Source organism: Heptranchias perlo, chromosome 26 (assembly GCF_035084215.1).
Source record: "Heptranchias perlo isolate sHepPer1 chromosome 26, sHepPer1.hap1, whole genome shotgun sequence".
NCBI classification, from domain to species: domain Eukaryota; kingdom Metazoa; phylum Chordata; class Chondrichthyes; order Hexanchiformes; family Hexanchidae; genus Heptranchias; species Heptranchias perlo.
Window position 1 is genome coordinate 18,386,717 of NC_090350.1, and position 25,807 is coordinate 18,412,523.

The window sequence follows — 25,807 nt, forward strand, 5'->3', positions numbered from 1 at the left end:
CGTGTAAAAAAGTTTTTCCTCATGTCGCCTTTGGTTCTTTGGCCAATCACCTTAAACCTGTGTCCTCTGGTTTGCGACCCTTCTGGCAGTGGGAACAGTTTTTCTTTATTTACTTTGTCAAGACCCTTCATGATTTTGACATCTCTATCAAATCTCCTATCAACTTTCTCTGCTCTAAGGAGAACGATCTCAGCATTTCCAGTCTATCCACGCAACTGAGGCCCCTCATCCCTGGAACCATTCTAGTAAATCATTTCTGCACCCTCTCTAAGGCCTTCACATCCTTCCATAATCAGACACATCTCAGGATTGCTCCCAGTGCCACGTGCTAACGAGAGCATAAATAGGAGAATAGGCCAGACGAATGCGTGGCTTGAGAGATGGTGTTGGAGGGAGGGGTTTACATTTCTGAGGCATTGGGACCGATTCTGGGAAAGGCGGGACCTGTACAAGCTGGATAGGTTGCACCCGAGCAGAACCGGGACCAATATCCTCGCGGGGGCATTTGCTAGTTCTGTTGGGGAGGGTTTGAACCAGTATGGCAGGGGGATGGGAACCAAAGGGCAGGTACAGATAGGACAAATTCAGACCAGGAAACAGGAAGTAGAAAAGCAGTTAGTGACGTAGTTAGCGACTCAGAAAGGCAAAAGAAGAAAAGGTTAAATAGTGTTCAGCACAGGAATTTGACGGGGTTAAAGGGTATATACTTCAATGCAAGGAGTATTACAAACAAAGCAGATGAGCTAATGGCACAGATAGCAGCATGATATCATTGGTATAACGGAAACCTGGCTTCAAGAGGGGGATAATTGGCACCTCAATATCCCTGGATATAGAGTTTTCAGGCAGGATAGAGTGGGTGATAAAAAAAGGAGGGGGGTTAGCATTATTGGTTAAAGAATCAATTACAGTTGTAAGAAGGGATGATATGCTAAATGGATCATCAATTGAGGCCATATGGCTTGAGCTAAGAAATAAAAAAGGAGCAGTCACACTACTCGGAGTGTACTATAGACCCCCGAATAACGAAAGGGAGATAGAAGAACAAATATGTAGGCAAACTTCTGAGTGCAAAAACAAGAGGGCAATAATAGTCGGGGACTTCAACTACCCTTACGTCAACTGGGATTCAAACAGTGTGAGGGGCACAGAGGGCGCAAAATTCTTGATCGGTGTCCAGGAGAACTTTTTTAGCCAGTACGTGACAAGCCCAACAAGAGGGGATGCAATTCTAGATTTAGTCCTGGGAAATGAAGATGGGCAAGTGGGTGAAGTGACAGTGGGTGACCATATTGGGGATAGTGACCACAATTCAGTTAGTTTTAGCATTATTATGGAAAAGGACAGAGTTAAATAAGGAGTAAACGTTTTAAATTGGAGGAAGGCAAATTTTACAGAACTAAGTGGTGATTTGGCACAAGTGGACTGGACACAACTACTTGAGGAGAAATCAGTGGCAAGCCAGTGGGAGGCACTAAAAAATGAAATTCTATGGGTACAATGCAGACCCGTCCCCTCAAAGAAAAAGGGTGGCACTGCCAAATTTAGAGCCCCCTGGTTGTCTAGAAGTATATGGGGCAAGATAAAGCAGAAAAAGAAAGCTTATGACTGTCACAGAAAACTAAATACTGTGGAAAGCCTCGACGAGTATAGAAAGTATAGGGATGACATAAAAAAAGGAAATAAGGAAAGTAAAGAGAGGGCATGAAAAAATATTAGCTAGTAAGATTAAAGAAAACCCAAAGATGTTTTATCAGTACATTAAGAACAAGAGGATAGCTAAGGAAAAGGTGGGACCTATCAGGGATGATATGGATAACTTGTGTGTAGAAGCAGAGGATGTGGGTAGGGTTTTAAATAAATATTTTGTCTCCGTATTCACAAAGGAAAGGGATGATCCGGACGTAGTAGTTAAAGAGGAGAGGTGTGAAATATTGGATAAGGGAAATATAATGAGAGAGGAAGTACTAGAGGGATTGGAATCCTTGGAAGTTGATAAGTCACCAGGGCCGGATGGATTGTTTCCTAGGCTATTGAAGGAAGCCAGGGAGGAAATAACGGATGCTCTGAGGATCATTTTCCAATCCTCACTAGATACAGGGGAGGTACCGGAGGACTGGAAGACTGCAAACGTAGTACCATTGTTTAAAAAGAGTACGAGGGAGAGGCCGAACAATTATAGGCTGTCAGTCTTACCTGGGTGGTGGGCAAACTATTAGAATCAATACTGAGAGATAGGATAAACTGTCACTTGGAAAGGCATAGTTTAATCAGGGATAGTCAGCATGGATTTGTTCAGGGAAGGTCATGCCTTACAAATCTGATTGAATTCTTTGAGGAAGTGACAAGGAGGATTGATGAGGGTAGTGCAGTGGATGTTGTCTACATGGATTTTAGTAAGGCATTTGACAAGGCCCCAAATGGCAGACTGGTCAGAAAGGTAAAAGCCCATGGGATACAGGGAAATGTGGCAAATTGGATCCAAAATTGGCTCAGTAACAGGAAACAAAGGGTAAAAGTCGATAGATGTCTTTGCGAATGGAAATCCATTTCCAGTGGTGTGCCACAAGGCTCGGTGTTGGGTCCCTTGCTGTTTGTGGTATATATTAATGATTTGGACTTGAATGCAAGGGACATGATTGGCAAATTTGCAGATGTCACAAAAATTGGCCGTGTAGTTGATAGTGAAGAGGATAGCTGTAGACTCCAAGAGGATATCAATGGGTTGGTTGAGTGGGCGGAAAAGTGGCAAATGGAGTTCAACCCGGAGAAGTGTGAGGTAATGCACTTAGGGAGGGCAAACAGTAAAAGGGAGTACGCAGTAAACAGGAATTTATTGAGGGGTGTAGAGGAAGTGAGAGACCTTGGAGTGTATGTGTACAGGTCTCTGAAAGTGGCAGCACAGGTCGATAAGGTTGTGAAGAAGGCATACGGAATGCTCTCCGTTATTAGCCGAGGTATAGAACACAAAAGCGGAGATGTAATGATGGAACTGTATAAAACGCTGGTAAGGCCACAGCTGGAGTATTGTGCGCAGTTCTGGTCACCACATTACAGGAATGCCGTAATTGCTCTGGAGAGAGTGCAGAGAAGATTTACAAGAATGTTGCCAGGGCTTAAAAATTACAGTTATGAGGAGAGATTGGATAGGCTGGGGTTGTTTTCCTTGGAGCAGAAGAGGCTGAAGGGTGACTTGATTGAGGTGTACAAAATGATGAGGGGCCCAGATAGAGTAGACAGAAGGTACCTATTTCCCCTAGCGGAGCGTTCAAGAACTAGAAGACATAGATTTAAGCTGATTGGCGGAAGGATTAGAGGGGACATGAGGAAAAACTTTTTTATCCAGAGGGTGGTGGGTGTATGGAATTCGCTGCCCGAATTGGTGGTAGAGGCAAGGAACCTCAACTCTTTTAAAAAGTACCTGGACCTGCACCTAAAGTGCTGCAAGCTGCAGGGCTGCGGACCGGGTGCTGGAAGGTGGGATTAGAATGGGCACCTGGTTGTTCTTCGAGCTGGCGCGGACACGATGGGCTGAATGGCCCCCTTCTGTGCTGTATCTATTCTGTGGTTCTAATACTCCAATTGTGGCCAAACCAATGTTTTATAAAAGTTCAATATAACATCCTCACTTTTGTACTCTATGCCTCTATTTATAAAGCCCAGGATCCCGTATGCTTTCTTAACCACTTTCTCAACCTGTCCTGCCACCTTTAACGACCTGTGTACATATACCCCCAGGTCTCTCTATTCCTGCACCTCCTTTAGAGTTGTACCATTTAGTTTATACTGCCTCTCCTTGTTCCTACCAAAATATATCACCTCAGACTTCTCAGCGGTAAATTTAATCTTCCACTAACCTGTTTATGTCCTCTTGAAGTCTATCACTATCCTCCTCACTGTTTATTACACTTCTAAGTTTTATGTCATCTGAAAATTTTGAAATTGTGCCCTGTACACCCAAGTCCAAGTCATTAATATATATCAAGAACAGCAGTGGTCCCAGTACCGACCTTTGGAGAACACCAGTACCGACCCCTGGGGAACATCACATCCTGGGGAGAATATTCAACGGAATCGGGACCAAATAAGCAGACAGGTTAAGGAATGAGAGGTATATTTTAATCGATGTCGATTAACAAAATTCGAAAAGTAAAATGGTTTGGATGCGACTGGTGGTCTTCATTATAAGTATACAGTTAATGTGAAGTTGTTCTGAACAAGGCTAATGATTCACTAGGATGGCTCTCAAAGGCATCTGACGACATCAAAACCAGTTATCTAATGTTGTGTATATCACTGGTGAGATTACATTTGATTATGTTTAATTTAGAGCAAATTGATCCATTGGACAGGATACTGAGATGAGGTCTAAATTATAATCCTTGAATCGTAGAAATTATAACATTGAAGAAGGCCATTTAAATGGTGCTAACTTTTCAACTGGAGCTATCTACTCCAATTCCATTTCTCTGCTCTTTTCTCATATCTTTTGATAATCTTTCTTTTCAAACACTTGTCCAATTCTCTCAAATGATGTTAAAAGGGTAGATTTTCCTCTTTTGCACTGAGGTGGGGTCTCATCCGAAGGATAGCAGCTCTCCCACCCGACTGCATTAGAGTAGCACCTTAAATTATGTTGAATTGCTGATTGATTGGACAGTCTAGAGTGCAAATGTTACTGAAGCAGTTGGAGTTTCTCATGAGCACTGCTCTTTTGCAGCCATCACATGCCGACCTCCTCCCAGAATCCTCAATGGAATTGTAGTGGGATCAGACTTCCGCTGGGGAACCAGCGTCAGCTACACCTGTGCCGAGGGATACCAGCTCTCATTACCTGCTGTGCTTACCTGCGAGGGAAATGGGACTTGGAGTGGGGAGATGCCACAGTGCTTTCGTAAGTATACCCATGCACACGGCCACACTGATGAGCAATATTAAGCAGCTTCAACTCATGTAAAATAACACTATAAATATATGACAGAATCTGATAAAGAAATTTTTACATTTAATATAATTTAAATTCATTTTGATAAATTTTCACGCTCATCAATATGAGATAACTCAGTACCAGGAACAAACCACTTCTGGCACCCAGCACCCGCATCACTCACATGTAGGTCAGGTAAAGAAAGAACGGACTTAGATTTATATAGCGCCTTTCACGACATAAGGACATCACAAAGCAGTTTACAGCCAATGAAGTACTTTTGAAGTGTAGTCACTATTGTAATGTAGGAAATGCAGCAGCCAATTTGCACACAGCAAGGTCCCACAAACAGCAATGAGATAAATGACCAGGAAGTATGTTTTAGTGATGTCGGTTGAGGAATAAATATTGACCAAGGCAGTGGGGAGAACTCAGCTGCTCTTCTTCGAATAGTGCCATGGGATCTGTAACGCCCACCTCAGAGGGCAGACGGGGCCTCTGTTTAGCGTTTCATCCAAAAGGTGGCACCTCCGAGAGTGCAGCACTTCCTCAGTACTGCACTGAGGCGTGAGCCTAGATTTTGTAATCAGGTCTCTGGAGTGGGACTTGATGCCACAACCTTCTGACTCGGAGTGCTACCACTGAGTCACGAAATGCTTGGGTTAGATGCAAGGATAAGTTTGCTTTACACTTCCCGAATAATGTACCTTAACTACAGCTTCAGAAGAGCAACCCCTACTGCAGCATTATGACATTTCCACTTCCTTGTGACCTTCCTGAATAAGACGTCAAATTCACCCTGGTTTATGCAAAACTGCATGCAGCCTTTTGCTGTGAACCTGAACCATTAAGAACTGGTTTGAAACTGCCATCAATTTTCTTCTAGCACAGCTCAGTCACAATGTTGGCTGGTAGTGCTACTGAATTCCATTAAACCATGAAAATGCCTCTGAGATGTGCAAAGAGGAAATTGGACCTTAGTTTTATGCTTTTACCTCCCCTTTGACCCAATTCATCCTTTGCTGTATCTTTAATGGGAATCTGCTTGTCTGTTCCTTAATTCAGGCATCATATTATTTCTGTGCACTGCACTCGTCTTGAATCCTCTACCTCATGCTATCTTATCTTATTCACGGGTAAATGCCAGCACTGTTCATAGATTCCACATAGTATGTTAAACAAATGACTGACATTTAAAAATTGTGAGACAGGGTTATTTTCCTATTGTAAATGAACACAGACAAGTTTTAGCATCATTTATTTGTTTAGATTCAGAGAGAAGGCCAATACCCCTGAATTCTGTTTGATTTGTGGTTACCAGAAACTGGTGGTGAGAATAGTTTTCAACACCAATCTGGGAGAAGGGGAAGGCAAAACCAATGTGATAATTATTACATTACGAAACTTGGGCCTGTCACAGGCAGTAGCCCATACCGCCTGTATGGGGAGGCCACAAATTATGAGGAGGCTATCAGTTCTGGAGCAGGAGGTTAATGGTTACATATAAATCCCTCCTGGAAACATGAGTTTTGTGGCCCATCGGCTCCTTTTTATAAAGAAGCTTTCAAAAAACTTACACATTTTCAAAATCTCCGCATCCTAGGCTTGGACCCCCAGGTGGACTTAACTTCTATCCATCAGCAGGCTGGCAATCATTCTCTTACTGGGCATACAGGCCTGTCAGCAGAGTCCCAGGCCAGGGCCGACAAGACTGTCAGCCTGGGAGCCTCCTCCTGACCACCCACCTCTGACCATGAGAGACCTTGTTTGAGACAGATTGCTGTTTCATCCCAAACAAGGCCTCACGGAAACCGACAGCATATCTGGGTCCCGGCCTAAATTTCTGGTCCTCTGTCGCGATCCTGCCAGATTTACAGTGGGAGTGCACTGGAAGGGTCATAGATTTTCAGCCACTTGATCTTTGCGCTTTTTGTGCCAAACTGTTGATTCAGCACATTTCAGTTTACAACTACAAAAAATCGGTGATTAATTCAACCCGTAGTGTTAGTGTTTAAATGACTTTAACCATTTCTATCCTAACCCAGCTGAAATCTGACTGGGTCAGGAGAGAAAATTCAAAAGGATATGTCTGCTTAAGATAGCTTCACACCCAACATATATTATATGAATCAGGTGACATTCCTGCGGTGTAAAACTACTCTCTAAAACTGCTTCCCTCTGTTCTCTACTGTCTTGAGGGAACAGAGCCTGACTAAATTATGTAATTGCAACGGCTTTGTTCTTCAAGTATAAAACCTTTAAATTTTCACTTTGCACTCGGCCTTTCAAGCAATAATTTCCTCCAACTAAATATTGGGAAGACTGAAGCCATTGTCTTTGGCCCCCCCACCACAGACTCCATTCCCTAGCCACTGACTCCATCCCTTTCCCTGGCCACTGTCTGAAGCTGAACCAGACCGTTCACAACCTTGGCGTCCTATTTGACCCTGAGATGAGCTTCCGACCACATATCTGCTCCATCACCAAGACCGCCAACTTCCACCTCCGTAACATCGCCCATCTCCGCCCCTGCCTCAGCTCATCTGCTGCTGAAGCCCTCATCCATGCATTTGTTACTTCTAGACTCGACTATTCCAATGTTCTCCTGCCTGGCCTCCCATCTTCAACTCTGCATAAACCTGAGGTCATCCAAAACTCTGCTGCCCGTATCCAAACTCGCACCAAGTCCCATTCATCCATCACTCCTGTGCTCGCTGACCGACATTGGCTCCCAGTCCAGGAACGCCTCGATTTTAAAATTCTCATCCTTGTTTTCAAATCCCTCCATGGCCTCGCCCCTCCCTTTCTCTGCAATCTCCTCCAGCCCAACAACCCTCTGAGATCTCTACACTCCTCCAATTTTTGCCTCTTGTGCATCCCCGATTTTAATCGCTCCACTATTGGCGGCCATGCTTTCAGCTGCCTCGCTCTGGAATTCCCTCCCTAAACCTCTCCACATCTCTGCCTCTCCACCTCTCTCTCTCCTTTAAAACGGTCCATAAAACCTACTTCTTTGACCAAGTTTTAGGTCACCTGTCCTAATATCTCCTTATGTGGCTCACTGTCAAATTTTGTCTGATAATCACTCCTGTGAAGTGCATTGGGACGTTTTACTACATTAAAGGCGCTATATAAATGCAAGTTGTTCGTAGTATCATAGTTGGTTCAGCACAGGAGGAGACCATTCAGCCCATCGTGCCTGAGCCGTCTCTTTGAAAGAGCTATCCAATTAGTCCCATTCCCCTGCTCTTTCCCCATAGCCCTGTAAATTTTCTCCCGTCAAGTATTTATCCAATTCCCTTTTGAAAGTCACTATTGAATCTGCTTCCACCAACCTTTCAGGCAGTGCATTCCAAATCATAACAACTTGACGTGTAAAATAATGTTTCCTCATGTCGCCTCTGGCTCTTTTGCCAATCACCTTAAATCTGTGTCCTCAGGCTACCGACCTTTCTGCCACTGGAAACAGTTTCTCCTTATTTAGTCTGTCAAAACCGTTATTGATTTTGAACACCTCTATCAAATCTCCCCTTAACCTTCCCTGTTCCAAGGAGAACAACCCCAGCTTCTCCAGTCTCTCCACGTAACTGATATCCCTCACCCCGGCGTCATTCTGGTAAATCTCTTCTGCATTCTCTCTAAGGCCTTGACATCCTTCCTAAAATGTGGTGCCTAGAATTGAACATAACTCTCCAGCTGAGGCCTAACCAGTGTTTTATAAAGGTTTAACATAACTTCCTTGTTTTTGTTCTCTATGCCTCTATTAGTAAAGTCCAGGATCCCATATGCTTTTTTAACAGCCTTCTCAACTTGTCCTGCCACCTACAAAGATTTGAGTATGTAAACCCCCAGATCTCTCTGTTCCTGCACCCTCTTTAAAATTGTACCATTTAGTTTATATTGCCACTCCTCATTCTTCCTACCAAAATGCATCACTTCACACTTCTCTGCATTAAATTTCATCTGCCATGTGTCTGCCCATTTCACCAGTCTGTCTATGTCCTCCTGAAGTCTGTTCCTATCCTCCTAATTGTTTACTACATTTCTGAGTTTCATGTCATCTGCACACTTGGAAATTATACCCTCTATACCCAAGTCCAGGTCATTAATATATATATAAAAAGGAGCAGTGATCCGAAGACTGACCCCTGGGGAACACCACTGTATACTTCCCTCCAGTCTGAAAAACAACCGTTCACCACTACTCTCTGCTTTCTGCCCCTTAGCCAATTTTGTCCCCACGCTATCACTGTCCCTTTAATCCCATGGGCTTTAATTTTGCTAACAAGTCCGTTATGTGGTACTTTATCAAATGCCTTTTGAAAGTCCATATACACAACATCAACTGCCCTACCCTCATCAACCACTTACTTCATCAAAGAACTCAATCAAGTTAGTCAAACATGATTTTCCTTTAACAAATCCATGCTGACTTTGATTATTAGCCCATATCTTTCCAAGTGCCAATTCATTTTGTTGTTTGTTCTTCAAGTATAAAACCTTTAAATTTTCACTTTGCACTCGGCCTATCAAGTGTATGTTCTTATTTTGGACAAAAAGGGAAATGTTTTTACGTTCTTTTTATGACATGATCTCAAGCTCAGGGATGCCATGGACTGTAATGCTGCTGCTGTGTGTTAACAATAATCGAGCGATGAACTGCTCCCCAAGGTGAATCCTCAGTTCCTGTGCCTTCAGTTCACCTGTGGTCATATGACCAAATTGAACACTTTCAGATAAACAGCAGGCACAGAAACCACAACTGACTTTAGAACTGAGAGTGCAGCTCACCAGTAATGGTTCCTTCCATGGATCACATCAGACCACTTTGTTAAAGGCACTGTGTTAGTTTTGCTGGATGAAAACGGCTCAGTTTCTAAACATAGAGGCTTAGAATCTCCCCCTCAGTTTGAGCATGAAATTGGCATAATCCTGGGGGGAGGGAGAGGAATTTGGTCTGGAATCCGTTTCCATTGCATTTCCATCGCTCTGAGAAATTCTGTGGGGGGGCAGTGGGTACTTTATCTGCTCACCCCCACTCCATCCTAACATCACGTTTAGAGGCGGGACTAGCAATATGCCGGGCTCCCCCAGAATTCCTTCTGGTTCAACTTATCGTATGACCAACAGCCAATATGCCTGCATGAAGCAGATGTACTTGCCATACAATAGCAATAAGTGAGCCCAAGAATACCAAATCCCAGTGGCAATTGCCATCAAAGAAGCAGCAAGTTGACAATGGAGCACTTTATAATACAGCCAGTACTTTAAATTTTCAAGTTTGATAACACGCCAGACTGTTCTGTGCCCCCTGGGAGTGCTGAAATCCCAGTGCCCTTGCAGGGCAGGAGCCTCCATAGCATTGTAAGTGATGTAGTCGCCCGCCTCTCTTATGCAAATGAACCCATTCCCGGGGTTTGGAATGGGGTCAGGGTAGATGGGTTGTCGGAAGTCTCACTCTGCCACACTTCTAGCAATGAAGCAGTGTTTACTCGATGATATAAGCCAAGTCTAAGTTTGAATGGCTGGTGCAAATAAACTGTCCTTAAGAGCCTTCATGCTACAATACTGACACACAGCCAAACAATTCCCTGGGTGACTTGAGAGACTGGAGGAACTTAGGCTATTGAGCCTTGAAAGGCAATGACTGAGATGGGAGTATGACAAAAATGAAGCATTTTTATTTGTCTTAGATACAGAATTTAAAAACCAGCTGTAGTCAGAACCATATCCCCAGTCTAATTCAACACAAATGTTTTGAAGTTTTGTTCCGGTGTCTCTGGGCAAATTTACTTGAGGGAAGAACCAAGTCACATATTTCAAATATAAACATGCCGTGTGATTGGTTCAGTTATGTGTATGACTGGCAGCTCCTTTTGAATTGAACTGACAATTATTGAATACAAGAAGCTCCAGGAGATTGTTTGAGGCATATTTATGTAGGTTGAGCTGTTCAAATCAAGGAGTGGATTTGGATCCTTCAAAGAGATGGACCAAGCCAGTTAGCTCCCACAGCTGGAAAATATAATAAAAAAACAACTGCGTACATAAAAGTTAACTACAAAATTATAGCTTGGCATAAAGATTGTGTTCATTTATTGTTTTCTTTCCCAAATTTGATTAGTATAATATCTACTGTAAATATATATGTGTATTATAGTATTATATATTTGCTTGCTGACCTGTAGTTCAATAAATTTGCTTGTTAGTTGAAGTCTGCCAAGGTATCATGCCACTTCTCAAAGACAGATGAAAGCTCCAGGGAGGCACGTGATAGATCCACTAGCTAAAGAAATTTACAGAAAGTTTCCTATTGATTACTGTGGGCTCACCATATGAAACATGCCTAGATATTGGTCAATGAATACTTTTGAGACCTTAGGTAGTTAAGACTCACCTATGAGAATAATATAACATATAAAAGCCAAAGTATGTAGATTAAGGGGACAGAAAAGACCTAAAGACATAACGTGGACCTCACTGATGTAAATAAGATAATAAAAGTTAAATCTGAAAAATGACTCCATATTAAACCAGAACATTAGAGCAAAGGGACACAGACTCAATCTGGCAGAAGACAAATTTGGGCTGATATCAGGAACTTCACACAAGGAGTGATCAGCTCATGTCATGGACTTCTGGTTTAAGTAGTAAAGCGAAAACCCTGACTCATTTAAGAAACAATTGGTTGCTGTGATGGGGGCTGTAGGACTTTCTGGATGGATATGCTAGGATGGGTTGAATGCTAGTTCTCATCTGCTTCTAATTTGTAATCTTGTAATGTCACAGCATAACCGTTACAGTGTCTAAAGCACTGAAGATGGCCTTCATATAAGGTATTGAAGCACATGGTTGACAGATTATTAGATCCTTACAGAACGATTAGTTTAAGCTTGGACACTGTACTTCAGTGGAAATTCCCTATTAGAACCACAGCCCTGTGAGACTCCTACAACTTACTCACTGATAACAAGCTGCATTTTCTGAGCTTAGATTAAAAAAAAGTGCAAGCCCTGGGTAAATCAATGGTTAAGACAGGCAGAACAATATATTTCTAAGCCCAGTCATGACCAAATAGTGGCCCGATGTACAATATTAAACAGGCTGTGTAAATTACATTCTTTGAGTACTGATTTTTGTCCCTCATCTGTCACTCTACTGCTCCAGCTGTGTTTTGTGGAGACCCCGGAACTCCGGCTCAAGGAAGGCGAGAAGACCGAGGGTTTACATACAAATCCGCTGTTTTCTTCACCTGTAATCCGCCGTTAATATTAGTGGGATCGTCCCGAAGGTTTTGCCAGTCTGATGGCACCTGGAGTGGAACCCAGCCAACCTGTATAGGTAATTGATGGAAAATGTTTCTCTGCAAAAATGTTATTCAGTGAGAGACTCAACTTAGAAACCAAACATTGCCTGGGCTAGATTGTTAAATTTCTGCTATTAGCAGAAACTGATTGTCCAATGTGATTATCAATAACTTTTAATAGATTTAAAAAAAAAATCTTTTTCCTCTAATCTGTAAGTCCCTCAATGCCATTCAACACTACCTGACCAAAGAAGTGTGTAGGAAACACATACAATTTCCAATGCTGAATAGTCATGAGAGGTCCATGAGGTAACCTCCTTTTTATGATTTTCTTTCCCCCTCCCTCTGAAGAAGTGCCTGGTCGCTACTTAATCACTAAGCAGGAGCGATGCAAGGGAACTACATGGTCTGACTTTTCAAGTTTCCCTCCTTTCCTATTGGGGAAGTTCTTAGTCTTTCCTCGATGCCATCCTCTGACGGATCTGCTGAGATTGGGAATTTTCTACATGAGGAATTATACTAATAACCACTATTCCGTGACACAGCATGTTGGTACAACAATGCCTTGGCCCACTGGTCCTCACAGTCTTTTAAGTTGTAATACTCCACAGCTTCCCTGCAAAATATAAATTTACCAGGCTGAAGCATAATAATGAAAATTTGCTGTGCTTTATTCTTATATGTTTGTTTTTCAAACTTTGTGCAAAAATTGGATGGACTATTAACCTCATGTTTGTTTCTCTTCAGATTCAACACACACCACTTGTGTTGACCCAGGTGTGCCCTTTTTTGGAATACAGAACAATTCCCAAGGTTACCAGGTGAGTGGTACATTGATACAATCCACCCAAAAAAAAATTAAGAATAGTTGGCTGACCTCACTAACACTGCCACTGGGGCACGTTTTGCAATGATGGACAAGTACGGCCAATTTAAAAAGAGAATTTTGCAAACAAGATCCAAGAAGAGTGCTTTGACATATTGGATCTAACTGAAATTTGATTCACTGATAGTGATTCTTACAAAGACCACTGCAGCAGTTATAAATCTTACTATACCTCTCTCACAAATTCCCATGGACGTAGTTTGACACTTATCTCATCTGGGCATGTCTCCACACTCCTTTGACATTTACTCCAAACCAAAACTCCCTTCCCCACTTCCTGCAATATTCTTATTGTTTACTGCATCCCTTCCACAGACCTCTTGCTGCATTCCTTACCAAAAGTTATTCCTTTCAACACTCAGTCTTTACACTGACGACTCCTAATTCTTGGTGATTTTAGTCTGCACTTTAGATTGCTCTGCCCTGTTGGTCCTGACTCCTCTTCTTTCTACATAAATTCCTCGCTCACAAACCCACACAACCTCATCATCACCTAATAATATTGACTACAAACAGGATCATTTCAAATAAGTTCCTCATCCATTTCCCCTTACATATCCCCCCGTCCTTCACTCTCTTCTGCCTCTTTATAGTAACTACCCTAACTCCCTTACAAATGCCCTTGCAAACTCTCAAGTATCACCACTTGCATCAATATTGATGCTTCCCTGTCTGTAGTCACATCCATGGCCAATCTCAAACTCCGCTTTCCCCCTCCCTCCCTCCCTCCTCCAAGGTGCTTCCTTCAACCTCCCTCCTGTGCACACTTTATCTTCACCTTCAATTCCATGAGCCTGCGTGGCTGTTGCACAACCTTTGTGTCTTGTTGAGCCCCAAACTGAACTTTTTACCTTATGTCTGACCCGTCATCACAGATTACATTCTTCCACATTCAGAACATTGCACATTTGTACCCATAACTCTCTCCCACCACTGCTGAAATCATTTCAAGGATTTACTGCTCAAACCCTTTCCTCGCTGATCTCGAACCTCGATCCCTCACAAACCAGCAAATCTTTAGTTCCACAGTCTGTGTTCATGTAAGTAAAATACTTTTACTGTCCAAGTCTTTAATCAAAAGGTTGCAAGGTGGTTGGTTACAAAGTATGATGGCTTATTAAGAAGTTATAATAAGTAACAAAGAGGTTAAAATACAAGAGTACAATCAAAGAGGCTGATCACATTGATACAACCTGACACAAAGTTGATCACTTTCCAAGACTTTGAAGTTCACTTTCGAAGGTCTTGATTATTTGGGCAGTCTAGTCCTGCCCCGAGTGTACTCTGAAGAACCTGTGGAAAAGCAGCTAACTTTATACAGATTTTAGACAATTCGTTCTGTATGTGTCTCCCATCAATCATCTCCTCTGTCCTATGAGGCTGCTATAAGACTTCTCCCTTAGGGATGCAACATTTTGGTACTAACAACTCCCTAACGATTAGTGGTCTTCAGGATGGCACTAACTGCATTTTCAAGGAAATCATATGAAGGCTAGGGATGACTCCCCTTCTAACTGATAAACACGGATGGCGCCCAAATGTTTAATTGACCAAGGAGGCTTTCTTTTTCACAAGGTCATAAAAACAGCTTGTTTGGACAGATAGAAAGCCTTTGTTCACAGCAAAGCTGATGTACTGCTTTTCCTTAGCGAGGTTTACAATATTATAAAGAAAGCTTGACTAGTGCTTTTCTTACAGTTTACTGCACTCAACCTGAGCAATCTTCTGCAGTCATGCCTCTCTGCCCACACCCTGCATTCCTCTCACTTCAGATTACTGTTTGTTTCCTGACTCCTCCTCTCCACCAGTGGAGACCAATCCTTCAGACACCATTGCTTTGCCCTCTGGAATTCTCTCTTCAAACCACTTTGCCTCACTATCTCCCTCCCTGCTTTTAAATGCCTTCTAAATGCCCATCTTTTCAACTGTGCCTTCAATCTCTTCCCCCACCTGTTCCAAATTCTTCCTCCTCCTGTTTGGTGTCCACTTCTGCCTTTGGACATCCTTTTGCATGAGTAGCTTGATATCAGAGCAAGTATGCTAGTGTGCTGTTTATAACCCAGGCTTAATGTTAATGACATCACATAGTTTCAAGTTATGTCTGTCACTCACATCACTAACTAAAAATGAATTTCATGTTTGGGCCACACACATATATATGCTCATGTGTTTTGATAAGAAACCAGCGGAAGTGATTTTGCTGTGTGTTATACTCCAAACAGATGGTTATTACACCTGAACTGAAGTAGCACATTTAAAGCACTGTGGAGATTGTCATTAGATGGTCACCAGAGATAGAGGACTTTCTGCGCAGGTGATCTTTATTCAGGGAAATTGCTTGCGTTTTCACGAGGGGATGATCTTAGCATCAGTTCCATTGTGATTATGCCAAATGAAAGTGAAACAGTAACTTTATATGATGTTCGCTGTTGATCGAGACAGAAAGTTATGCTGATAACTTTCCAACAGTAATGATCCCCTTTAAGATCAGTTTAATTGCAAACAAGAATTTAGAATTAATTACCTGAGGTAATCCATCGCTTTATGATACACTGGAGCCTCGCCATTAGAAACCTCTCACTGTGACAAATCTTGCTCTCTGGTCCTGGTACAAGCACCATATCTTAAGAGTTTGAAACTCACATAAGGAACGAGTTGAGATTGTAATAATGAGACTGCGCTGTGTTCAGTCATGTTATGAAAAAGGTACATTTCTAAATTGGATAGATTTTTTAAACATCCATTTCCCATTTGGGCATCTGGTTTATTGAAATAAATGTGTTCACTCTGAGACAGGTTGGAAGTACAGTGGGCTTCACGTGCCAGAAAGGTTATATTCTTCTTGGATCAACCACACGCACCTGTTTTGCCAATCTTACCTGGAGTGGCACTCAGCCAGAATGTATTCGTAAGTCCGTTTTTATGTCTTGGTTAAATTTCAGCACTCAATGGAATTTGTTGTGAGTAAGTTCACATTATTGTGAACTAATAATTTACTACCAGGAAATGAAAAACAAATTTGCTCAAGCATACTACTTGTTGATGCAGTGTGCCATCAGATAATGCTGTAGTGTGTCAAAACATGGACTATTCCCTATGTTTAGCACGGAACAAATTTGTGATTGCAACTAGATTATAAGAACATAAGAAAGAGGAGCAGGAGTAGGCCAATCGGCCCCTCGAGCCTGCTCCGCCATTCAATAAGATCATGGCTGATCTGATCCTAACCTCAAATCTAAATTCATGTCCAATTTCCTGCCCGCTCCCCATAACCCCGAATTCCCTTTACTTCTAGGAAACTGTCTATTTCTGTTTTAAATTTATTTAATGACGTAGCTTCCACAGCTTCCTGGGGCAGCAAATTCCACAGACCCACCACCCTCTGAGTGAAGAAGTTTCTCCTCATCTCAGTTTTGAAAGAGCAGCCCCTTATTCTAAGATTGTCAGCCCAAGAAATCAGGAGTCTGTCCATTTCCTTTTTTGAATGGAAGTCAACTGACTTTCTGACCCCCTCCCCTCTTGTCCTGAGAAAGCATCTCATGTGCAACTGAAAACACAATAATGTACATAGATATCTTGTGAAGTTGACCCATGTGGTTGCTGGTGCACAGGAGGATGTGTAGAAAACATATTGAAGTCTCAGAGTGAAAATGTGAGCTTTCCCATAACCTAATGGATTCCACAATAACGTTAGTTTCGCATGGGACTGGGACTGAGCCTGCGCCCTTTCTCAACTGCTGCTATTAGGACTTTGGCGTGGTTCTGGTAGCATTCTCAGGCACCTCCTACCAGCTTGTTATAAAGTAAGAAGACAAGCTTTGCACCCGTGACTCTGGCATCTTCTCATTGAAGGAGTGGTCCACAGCTAATGAAAGATGGAGAACGAATAAGTAAGAGATTGGGCTTGGTGTTCCTGTGCATTGTGCCTGAAAAATGATTTCCCCGGAGTGGAAGGTGGAGTATTTGTACCTGGGAAAGGTACTAGCGAGGCCATCCAATGCCAAGGCAGAAGTGATCTAATGTCTCATTTTGCTCTGGCAATGCTGGGTGGGTGCCCACTCAGTGGAGTGCCAAGGACAACTATGTCCAGCCCTGCTCAGATCGGAAGATCTTAGGCAGGCAGCAACAAGATGGAACTGGGGAAAAAGGTACATTTTTTTTTCCATTTACCGGGCACCATCTTTGGAGCTGAAGAACTTTGTGGTACTGTTTTTGGCCAGGAGCCAAAAAGCCCCACCATTACCGATGTTGCAGTGCAGCAGCGGCTGACATTCCTCCCCTGTTTCCAGTCACTAGACCTGTCTGGGAGTGGGGGTGGGGCCGGGGTTGGCCTGCACTGAGGGAGTGTCTGGACTATTTAAATGACCTGAACCCAGGATTCTAGGTGGGCTCTGGTCACTTTCAGACATAGTTCGGGTGAGCTCTGCCTGACTAACGCCCAGATGCAAATGGTGGAGGAGAATCAGAGCCATTTTCTTTTTGATGGAAAACAAATTTTACAGCCCTGATAAATCTCTATTTTCAGAGATGCCAATGGCAATCAGTGTTCACAAGTTAAAAATGGAAAGTATGTGTATCAGTATTGGTGTCACCTTATATCCATAGTCAAATACAAGGGGCACTGACTGTTCTCTCTGCCCTGGTTGATAATTGCACATACATGTAATTGAAATGGCTGATTAAAATTTTAGATTTTGATGCTCTGAAGTTCTATCTAATTTGTTATCAACTGATCCTAATAAGAAACTCTATGTATTGTCATTTTCTAACATGAAGTTTTCAGAATCATAAAAAAAACTACATTTGCTTTTAAGCACACCACTGCAAACAACCTGAGACTCCTTCTCATGTGAGTGTGGGATCCATCGATTTGCCTTCGCTGGGATACACTTTGATATACACGTGTCAGTCTGGCTTCTACCTTACTGGAGGATCAGAGCATCGGACCTGCAGACCTGATGGAAGCTGGTCAGGAAAACAGCCTCTCTGTTATGGTAAGGTCTCAACAAGACCAGTTTGGTATATCTGTAGCTTGCATACAAATCAAGCCAGAGAATAATTCTTTTGCCTTAAAGCAGGAACCTTGCTATCAGCTCCACCACTTTATGTAACAAGTATTTATGATTAACATCCATTTGGATTTGGTTCTGTTTTAAAGTATTTTTATCCAAGTAGTGAACGTTAATCATTTCAGTAGGGGAATCGGCTTGACTGAAATAGTTACTCGACATTATGAGAAGGTGAAATGTTAACAGCTGAGATTCAGTTATTGGCACAGGGTGCCGCAATGATTGTGCAACTTGGTGCATATGTTGCAGTGTGCTGTAGTGATTGTGTCATGTGGTGCCTCAGTGAATGTGTCATGCGGTGCCTCGGTGATTATGTCACACGGTATCTCAGTGAATGTGTCATGCGGTGCCTCGGTGATTATGTCACATGGTATCTCAGTGATTGTGTCAAGTGGTGCCTCAGTGAATGTGTCATGCGGTGCCTCGGTGATTATGTCACACGGTATCTCAGTGAATGTGTCATGCGGTGCCTCGGTGATTATGTCACACGGTATCTCAGTGATTGTGTCATGCGGTGCCTCGGTGATTATGTCACACGGTATCTCAGTGATTGTGTCATGCGGTGCCTCGGTGATTATGTCATGCGGTGCCTCGGTGATTATGTCATGCGGTGCCTCGGTGATTGTATCACACGGTATCTCAGTGATTGTCACATGGCATCTCAGTGATTGTGTCATGCGGTGCCTCAGTGATTGCGTCACGCGGTGCCTAAATCCAGAGTCAGGACCTAACCCTCTTCCTGGGAGAGATGGTCTTACTCCACTTTACTCCATACAGGTTGGCTCCTGATTCCATTTTGCACCCCTGTGTCCATAGTTCTGTAAATGTCTCCTCGGACTGATAACTCCTCGGAATCAGTTTCTCCTAATGATGTCATCTGTACTCACTACTAGAAGAAAAATATTCAAAAAATTAGAGCTTTTTTTTTAAAAAAATGATAAAATTTATCATAAATCTTAGTAATTTTGTTTAAACAGTACTGATATTGAGATGCCCTCCTTATATTGTAACGTTCCTGAATAAAATAAAATGTACATACACTTCGTTATCATCACTGCCATTTCGTGTGGAGTTGAATATTTCTTTGCTCCTCAAACATTTGGTTATCTCATAGTCCAAGGAGTAGTTCACACAGAAAATAACCGTGCTAGGGGCAGGGCGTGAAGCAATGGATCATTGCAGTGTCCCTTCAGTTCCGTGACTGGGTTAGAATCTAGCCCGGAGTGATGAGAGAAAAGTCTTTTCTTGCAGCTGGATGTAAAGGTCTTAAGTGAATTGGCTTTGGACCATTTCGACTCAATATCCATGAGTTCACAGTATAAAACAGCCGATAATTCAGTACCAATTAGCCCTAAATTGGTAATCTCACTTAGAGAGACCACTGGGAACAGCTGGAATCAAAACCACAAATGTCATGGGTGGAATGGTCAATTGCGGGGGCGGGGGGGTTTGTTTTGTGAGAATTTAAGGTGCATTGATAATAAAGAGGGAAAGAAGATTTACCATCCATTTAACCAGCGTTACGTCATCTGGGAGTGCTTGACGGTGAGATTGGATGCAGAAAGTGGAAAAATCTATTGCCGTTTGTGTTATTAACAGAATTAATGGCCCTGAATTCAAAGTAATATAAAATGAGAAAAAGCCTTTCATCTCACCATGCCTGTTCATTATACAGATCTTATAGAGTTTGCCCTACCAGAGACTCTGCACCTTACATAATCATCTGAAAGTTCTGCCAAATTTCTCCCTGACACCCCTCCCCACCAAAAGATAATTCAGCGAACCTCCAGAATGTCTCTTTACACCTACACCTCCATTATTCAAACCTGTCAGTTGCTTTGCATAGATAATATTTCCATGGTCCCAGCAGCACAGGAAGCCGCTGTGTTTCTCCAAGTATTTGATCTCCTCTATTTTAATCCTTGCAACCTTGAATTTCATTCTTACCAGATAATTATGCAGCTCCTTTTAGAAGACGGTAATGGACATGACATTAACTACTTCTGCTGAGAATCTGTTCCACATATTCACAATTCTGTGGGGAAACAGATTCTTCTAATCTCTTGTCTTGCTTGAGGCTTATTAATTTTCTACTTGTGTCGACTGGCATTTGCTGCGCGCTGATAGTGAATGCAGAAGTGGATGGGTAAAACCATATTAACTTTTACATCACATTACAAGAATCTAAAGCTTCATATGTTAGTGACGCAATTCACTGAAGGAATAGATGCCATTACTGGGGCAATTTTTCAACTTTGTGCTCCCACTAGGGACTCTTGCTCACTGGAAACACCTATCAGAAATTCAAGCATGTGCTGCTATGCATGGTTTAAATGGTCAGACAATCGTGCATGGCATGCCTGAATTTCAGTATGTGCTGCCAGAGACAAGGCTCCCTGCTGAGAACATGAAGTCGGAGAATTGCCCCTTATGATACTCAAAAGTCCGTTTTCCTGAGCCAAGTAGGCATTGAAATTCTTGGGATAAAATAGGCTAGAAAATTAACATTTTCCAAATCAAGAGGGATTCAATGAATTTCATAAGCTTTCAGAAAGGATTGTCATTGGAATGAATTCAGTGGAAAGAGAGTTGTTCATAAATTGTACTATATTCATAGCTATACAAATCTTTTTTCCGTGACCCCATCCACAGGTGAAACTTTAGAAAACTATCATTATTGTGCTCGAGAAGGAGATGTAGGAGAAAGAGGAATGAATGTGTTCAGATTGCATCAACATCCTTGTGGCATGAAATAACCAGGAAAGGAGAATGCTCTGCAAGCATAGCCTCAGTATCAGAATATAGCACAGGGCTACCTCAGAAAAGGATGAGGTTAAGGTTGTCCCTTATTACATTCTGACTGCATGAATAACATGCCAAAACGTTCAGAGATTGTTCTATCAACTCCACCTTCTTCTAGTCATCTTAAAGTGACAGGATATGAAGCGTTCCCCAAGGACTCAGGACATCAAAAATGTATTTGATGCTGAGCAAAGGGCCTCAAATGAACTGTGCAATAAGTTTACACCCCAATGCTGGGTATACAGATAACTGAGCAGCTTGATCTTATTCTGAGTTTGCTGATTACACTGGCCTGCAATGATCCACCCAGGTCTCTTTTTTTTTGAAGCTGGAAAATGACTAAAATTTCAAATAAAAATGAATGAGGTATTTGTGCTGCAGATGGCACCGTATCCGATACCATTACTTCAGATAATGTGGCACATTCTTAACTTTTGGCTCTGCGTTTCTTTACTGGACGCATATAGAATGTGGCTTATCTTGTACTACATAATTCATCAAAATTTGAATAGAGTGCTGTTTTTATTTATGTAATATTTAATTCTGATTGTTAAAGCGAGCTGTACATAATGACTTGCATTAGATTTATAAAACTAAGATTGCTTACAAATCCGAAAAGTAATCAAGGATATCAAAACAGTTTTTAAAAAAACAGTTCAATGCATGATTTGCAGAATGCATGCTGCACATTTATGGAATCTGCCTAATTTTCCTCGATGCACCATTTTAGCACAGCAAGAGGAAAATCTACCCTATGGACTTATTCTCCAAAACTGAGGTTATCTGTTTAGCTTTCCCTCCTTCATCCAGTTCCACTGCTCCCCTCCTCCTCCAGCCCCTCACCAAACAACACGCTATAGTTTCTCCCCATTTCTTTCCTGACTTCTCATCAAATTAAATTAATGTCCTTGATAAGATCGACTGCCTGCTCTCTCAATCACTTTCTGACCTACCTCTTGTCACAGATCCAACTACCCTGACCAAAGCAGGCTGACATTGGCAACATTTCCCTTCCCTTGGGTATTGAGTTTGCTCCTCAGCGCCCGTCAATATTGCTGTCATCAACCCTTCATTTTAAAAAAAAACTACCCTCGACTCTTCTGTTGTCATGAATTCCCACTTGAGCTCCAACTTACACTTCTTCTCAATTTATCAAATATGACATTGCCACCCAGGGAAATCTGCAACTTGGTGAAATCTGTCCATTCTGTCCATAGGAAAAATGTTAAAGGTGTTAACCCTTGTAAATAGAGCTGTTGTCACTTGTTTGATACATGCATGTACTACAGATGTCTCTTGTAGTAGTTTGGTAGGATTCAGTAATATGAAAGCTTCATGCTGTGGTAAAGAAAGAACTTGCATCTATTTAGTGCCTTTCATGATCTCAGGATGTCCCAAAGTGCTTAACAGTCAATTAAGTAATTTCGAAGTGTAGTCACTGTTATAATGTGGGCAAACAGAGCAGCCAATTTGCACAGAGCAAGTAGCCACAAACAACAATGTATTAAATGACCAGAAAGTATGTTTTAGTAATGTTGGTTGAGGGATAAATGTTGGCCAGGACACCAGGAGAACTCCCCTCCCCTTTAAATAGTGCCATGGGATATATTACGTCCACCTGAGCCGGCCTCGGTTTAATGTCTCATTTGAAAATCGCCATCTCTGACACAGCAGCACTCCTGCACTTCGCCACTGAAGTGTCAGCCTGGTTTATGTGCTGAAGTCTCTGGAGTGGGACTTGAACCCACAACCTTCTGCCTCAGAGGCAAAAGTGCTACCACTCAGCCAAGGCTGACACCTAAGAAACCCTCACATTTTCAGGAAGGGCAATCCCTGGTCCAGTTGTTGTATGCGAGTCATTGTGCAATAGATAAGGCAACACTCTTAAGCCTGTCTTGTGAAGCAGAGGTGGTAAACATGTCTCCAGGTATGTGGGCTGTGTTAGGGTCGTGATAGACGTGGCCAAAATGCCTCAGAGCTCTTTGCACCTGCAGTTGTCATCCCCCTCCTCCCATGAACTCTTCTTCATCTCAATTATAAAGTGTGTTCAGAACCCCCAAAGGAATACCAATCCTTACCTCTTTGTGTGGTGGGACTTCAAAGCAACCAAGAATAGTGAAGCAAAGTAACGGTGAAGCAAATACAAAAATGGAGGACTGCCCAACAAAACGAACTAATGCATGGAATAAAATTTTAGATAGAGAACACCCCCGTGCCCTGTGGGTAAGAGTGTTATATGAGCAGAGCTTTGTTCAAAGATGTAAAATTTGGTATGGGAGCCCTTTTAATGTTATTTAAATGAGGCCGTGAATGCAGACAGGGCTTCATAAAATCAGGACTATAACCTGTTCTTCATATTTGCTTTCTTCCATCAGAGATTGATATTGGTAATGTGTGGTTGGTACAAATAAGGCACTGACCTCTGATGACAACCCTTTGGGGGAAAAATTGGATAAGGCCTATTTTCGGGCACGGGTAGCACGATCCACTATTAACCCGTGCCCTTTGGCCCCACATGCAGGCAGGATGAGACTTTGTCCAGACAGAGGACTTACCTGCAAGCAATGTTGGAAATCAGCATTGACACAAGGATTCAATGCAATTCGTACTTTCCACCAGCAGGGAGAGCCTGAATCTCTTAAAGGGAGGATGTTTCTTAAGGCTAGCCAGTACCTGCTCTGTGCTAAAAATAACAGCCTGCTATCTGCATGGAGTCTGAATGGAGATCAGACATCACACACATAAAACACAGATGCAAACTGATGAGTTATGTTCAAATATTGAATAAAGGTTGCACACTACTAAATCCCACACCCTCCAATCTGCATGCCAGACCTCACTAATCTGTTGATCTGAGTTTGTACCAGGCCTGTGAGAGTGCGTGCACCAAGGTTCCCTGATGATGCACTAGAGAACTTGATGCAAGAGGTGGACAAAAATAGGGAAATTGTATAGCCGCGGGGTGGCCGGGAAAAGGCCCTCTAGACATATACCCAAGAGGCAGTGGGGGATGAAGGCAGCACCACGAACATGGATGCAGTGCAGGAAGAAGTTCAGTGCTTTGACGCGAGTGGTCAAGATGAGTGAGGTCAACTGTCAAGTAGCATCACCTACCAACTGCACCACTAGCTGCATCCACTGCTCCATGCACTAAACCCACATACCAACAAACTCTTTCCACCAGTACGCAATTCTTCCAATCAGATGCTTCCTCTCACCCTTACACATTGCCACTGTTGCAAGCTGCACACCCACAACTCACAGGCCACGCACACTGGCAGCTATTCAACCATGACAGGCACATCACCCAGACACACATCCTGCTTTCTTGAAGGAGAAGGTGGTGCAAATCAGGAGGCAGCAATTGGCAGTGGCATTTAGCCCCATAAGCCTGTTCCGCCATTTAATGAGATCATGGTGGACCTGTGACCTAACTCCATATACCCGCCTTAGCCCCATATCCCTTAATACCCTTGGTTCACAAAAATCTATCAATCTCAGATTTAGAACTCATAATTGAGCTAGCATCAGCTGCCATTTGCAGAAGACTGTTCCAAACTTCTATCACCCTTTGCTTGTAACACCGTTTCCTAACTTCACTCCTGCACGTTCTGGCTCTAAATGTTGGGCTATGTGATAATACCAAGGTTTTGGGGGTTAACCAATTTAACCCCTATAATCCTAGGATACTGCCACTTTGTCAATTATAGAGTCAGCAATGTGGTTCTGGCAGGAGATGAGAAATAATTTACAACATGATGATGAGAATGCACAAGGCTGAGTGAGTTATATACTTTCCCATTTCACACATAAATTATTTTCCCAAATCCCATTTGATGGATCCTAATCATCCCTGAATTTGCCAATTGTTCTGTATCCCAAACTAAATTTGTCTGGTCCCTTATTGAAGCAAGCCACATTATAAAAAGATTCATTTGCAAAAACCATGTTTCCTATTCTGATCTTGATGGACACATGTCGAAGCATACTTTGTGCATTTGTGCAGAGCATTCCAGATAACATCAATTGAGATATTGGGCCAGAAATTGCTTTCAAAATAACAGTGAGCCCAACAGCGCTCACCGTTATTAGTGGCAAAATCGAAGAGCAAGTTCCGGTGACCGCACATGCACGGTCAAACACGGAAACTCGGAACTTGCTCTTCCTGGTTTGCCGGTGATCTGACAGCTTTGCTTTAAAGGGATATCGCCGGCTGCAATCGGTAGAATCAATGGACCAGCACCAACTTGCTCTCCTGCCCTGCAGGAAACTAATATCGTCACAAAACAGGTACTCTCCGTTTAATAAGTCTAAACTAAGTTCTAACAGTGTGGTAAGTCTTAATGACTGCCAAACAACCTCTCTGGCTCTAAAAATTAACTTTAAAAAATGTGGAATCTCATTACTCCTGATTTTAATAGTTTTTGGACATTTTAAAAAAATGTAATTAAAAAGTTTAATTTTTTAAAACTTTTTCCTTCTGTTTCTTTTATCTGAGTCTTTTAATTTTATCCTCTCTTTATTTCACTTTCTCTATATCATTTTATAACACCTTATCAGGCACATCCAGGCTTTTAGTCTCCGCAGTTTGCAAATGAACTGCACTTCCTGGTTCTCACAGCGTGGCTTGCTTTAAACTGGTTGAGGGGCCTTAGCAATCCTTTCACCGCTCACACAGCCCGGGATAGAACGCTGATGTTATTTGAACTCACAGTTCAAGGAAGTTGCCGCCAAAAAGAACACGGTAACTTCGTGGGTGAATTTAAATCTAATGAGCACCGAGCAAGGCTGGTTCTCCGCTCGGAGCAATTTACAGG

The 25,807-nt window shown here is 42.4% G+C and overlaps 1 protein-coding gene across 1 annotated transcript in view; it reads left to right on the top strand.

Moving 5' to 3' along the window:
* csmd2 (CUB and Sushi multiple domains 2) overlaps positions 1–25,807 on the top strand; it is a 1,323,345-nt gene that overhangs the window by 1,277,627 nt on the left and 19,911 nt on the right. Inside the window, exons 60-64 of the mRNA XM_068006939.1 lie at positions 4,721–4,894; positions 12,095–12,268; positions 12,981–13,054; positions 15,916–16,027; positions 17,934–18,113. Of these exons, the coding sequence (XP_067863040.1) occupies positions 4,721–4,894; positions 12,095–12,268; positions 12,981–13,054; positions 15,916–16,027; positions 17,934–18,113 (714 nt within the window). The remainder of the gene's footprint in view (positions 1–4,720; positions 4,895–12,094; positions 12,269–12,980; positions 13,055–15,915; positions 16,028–17,933; positions 18,114–25,807) is intronic.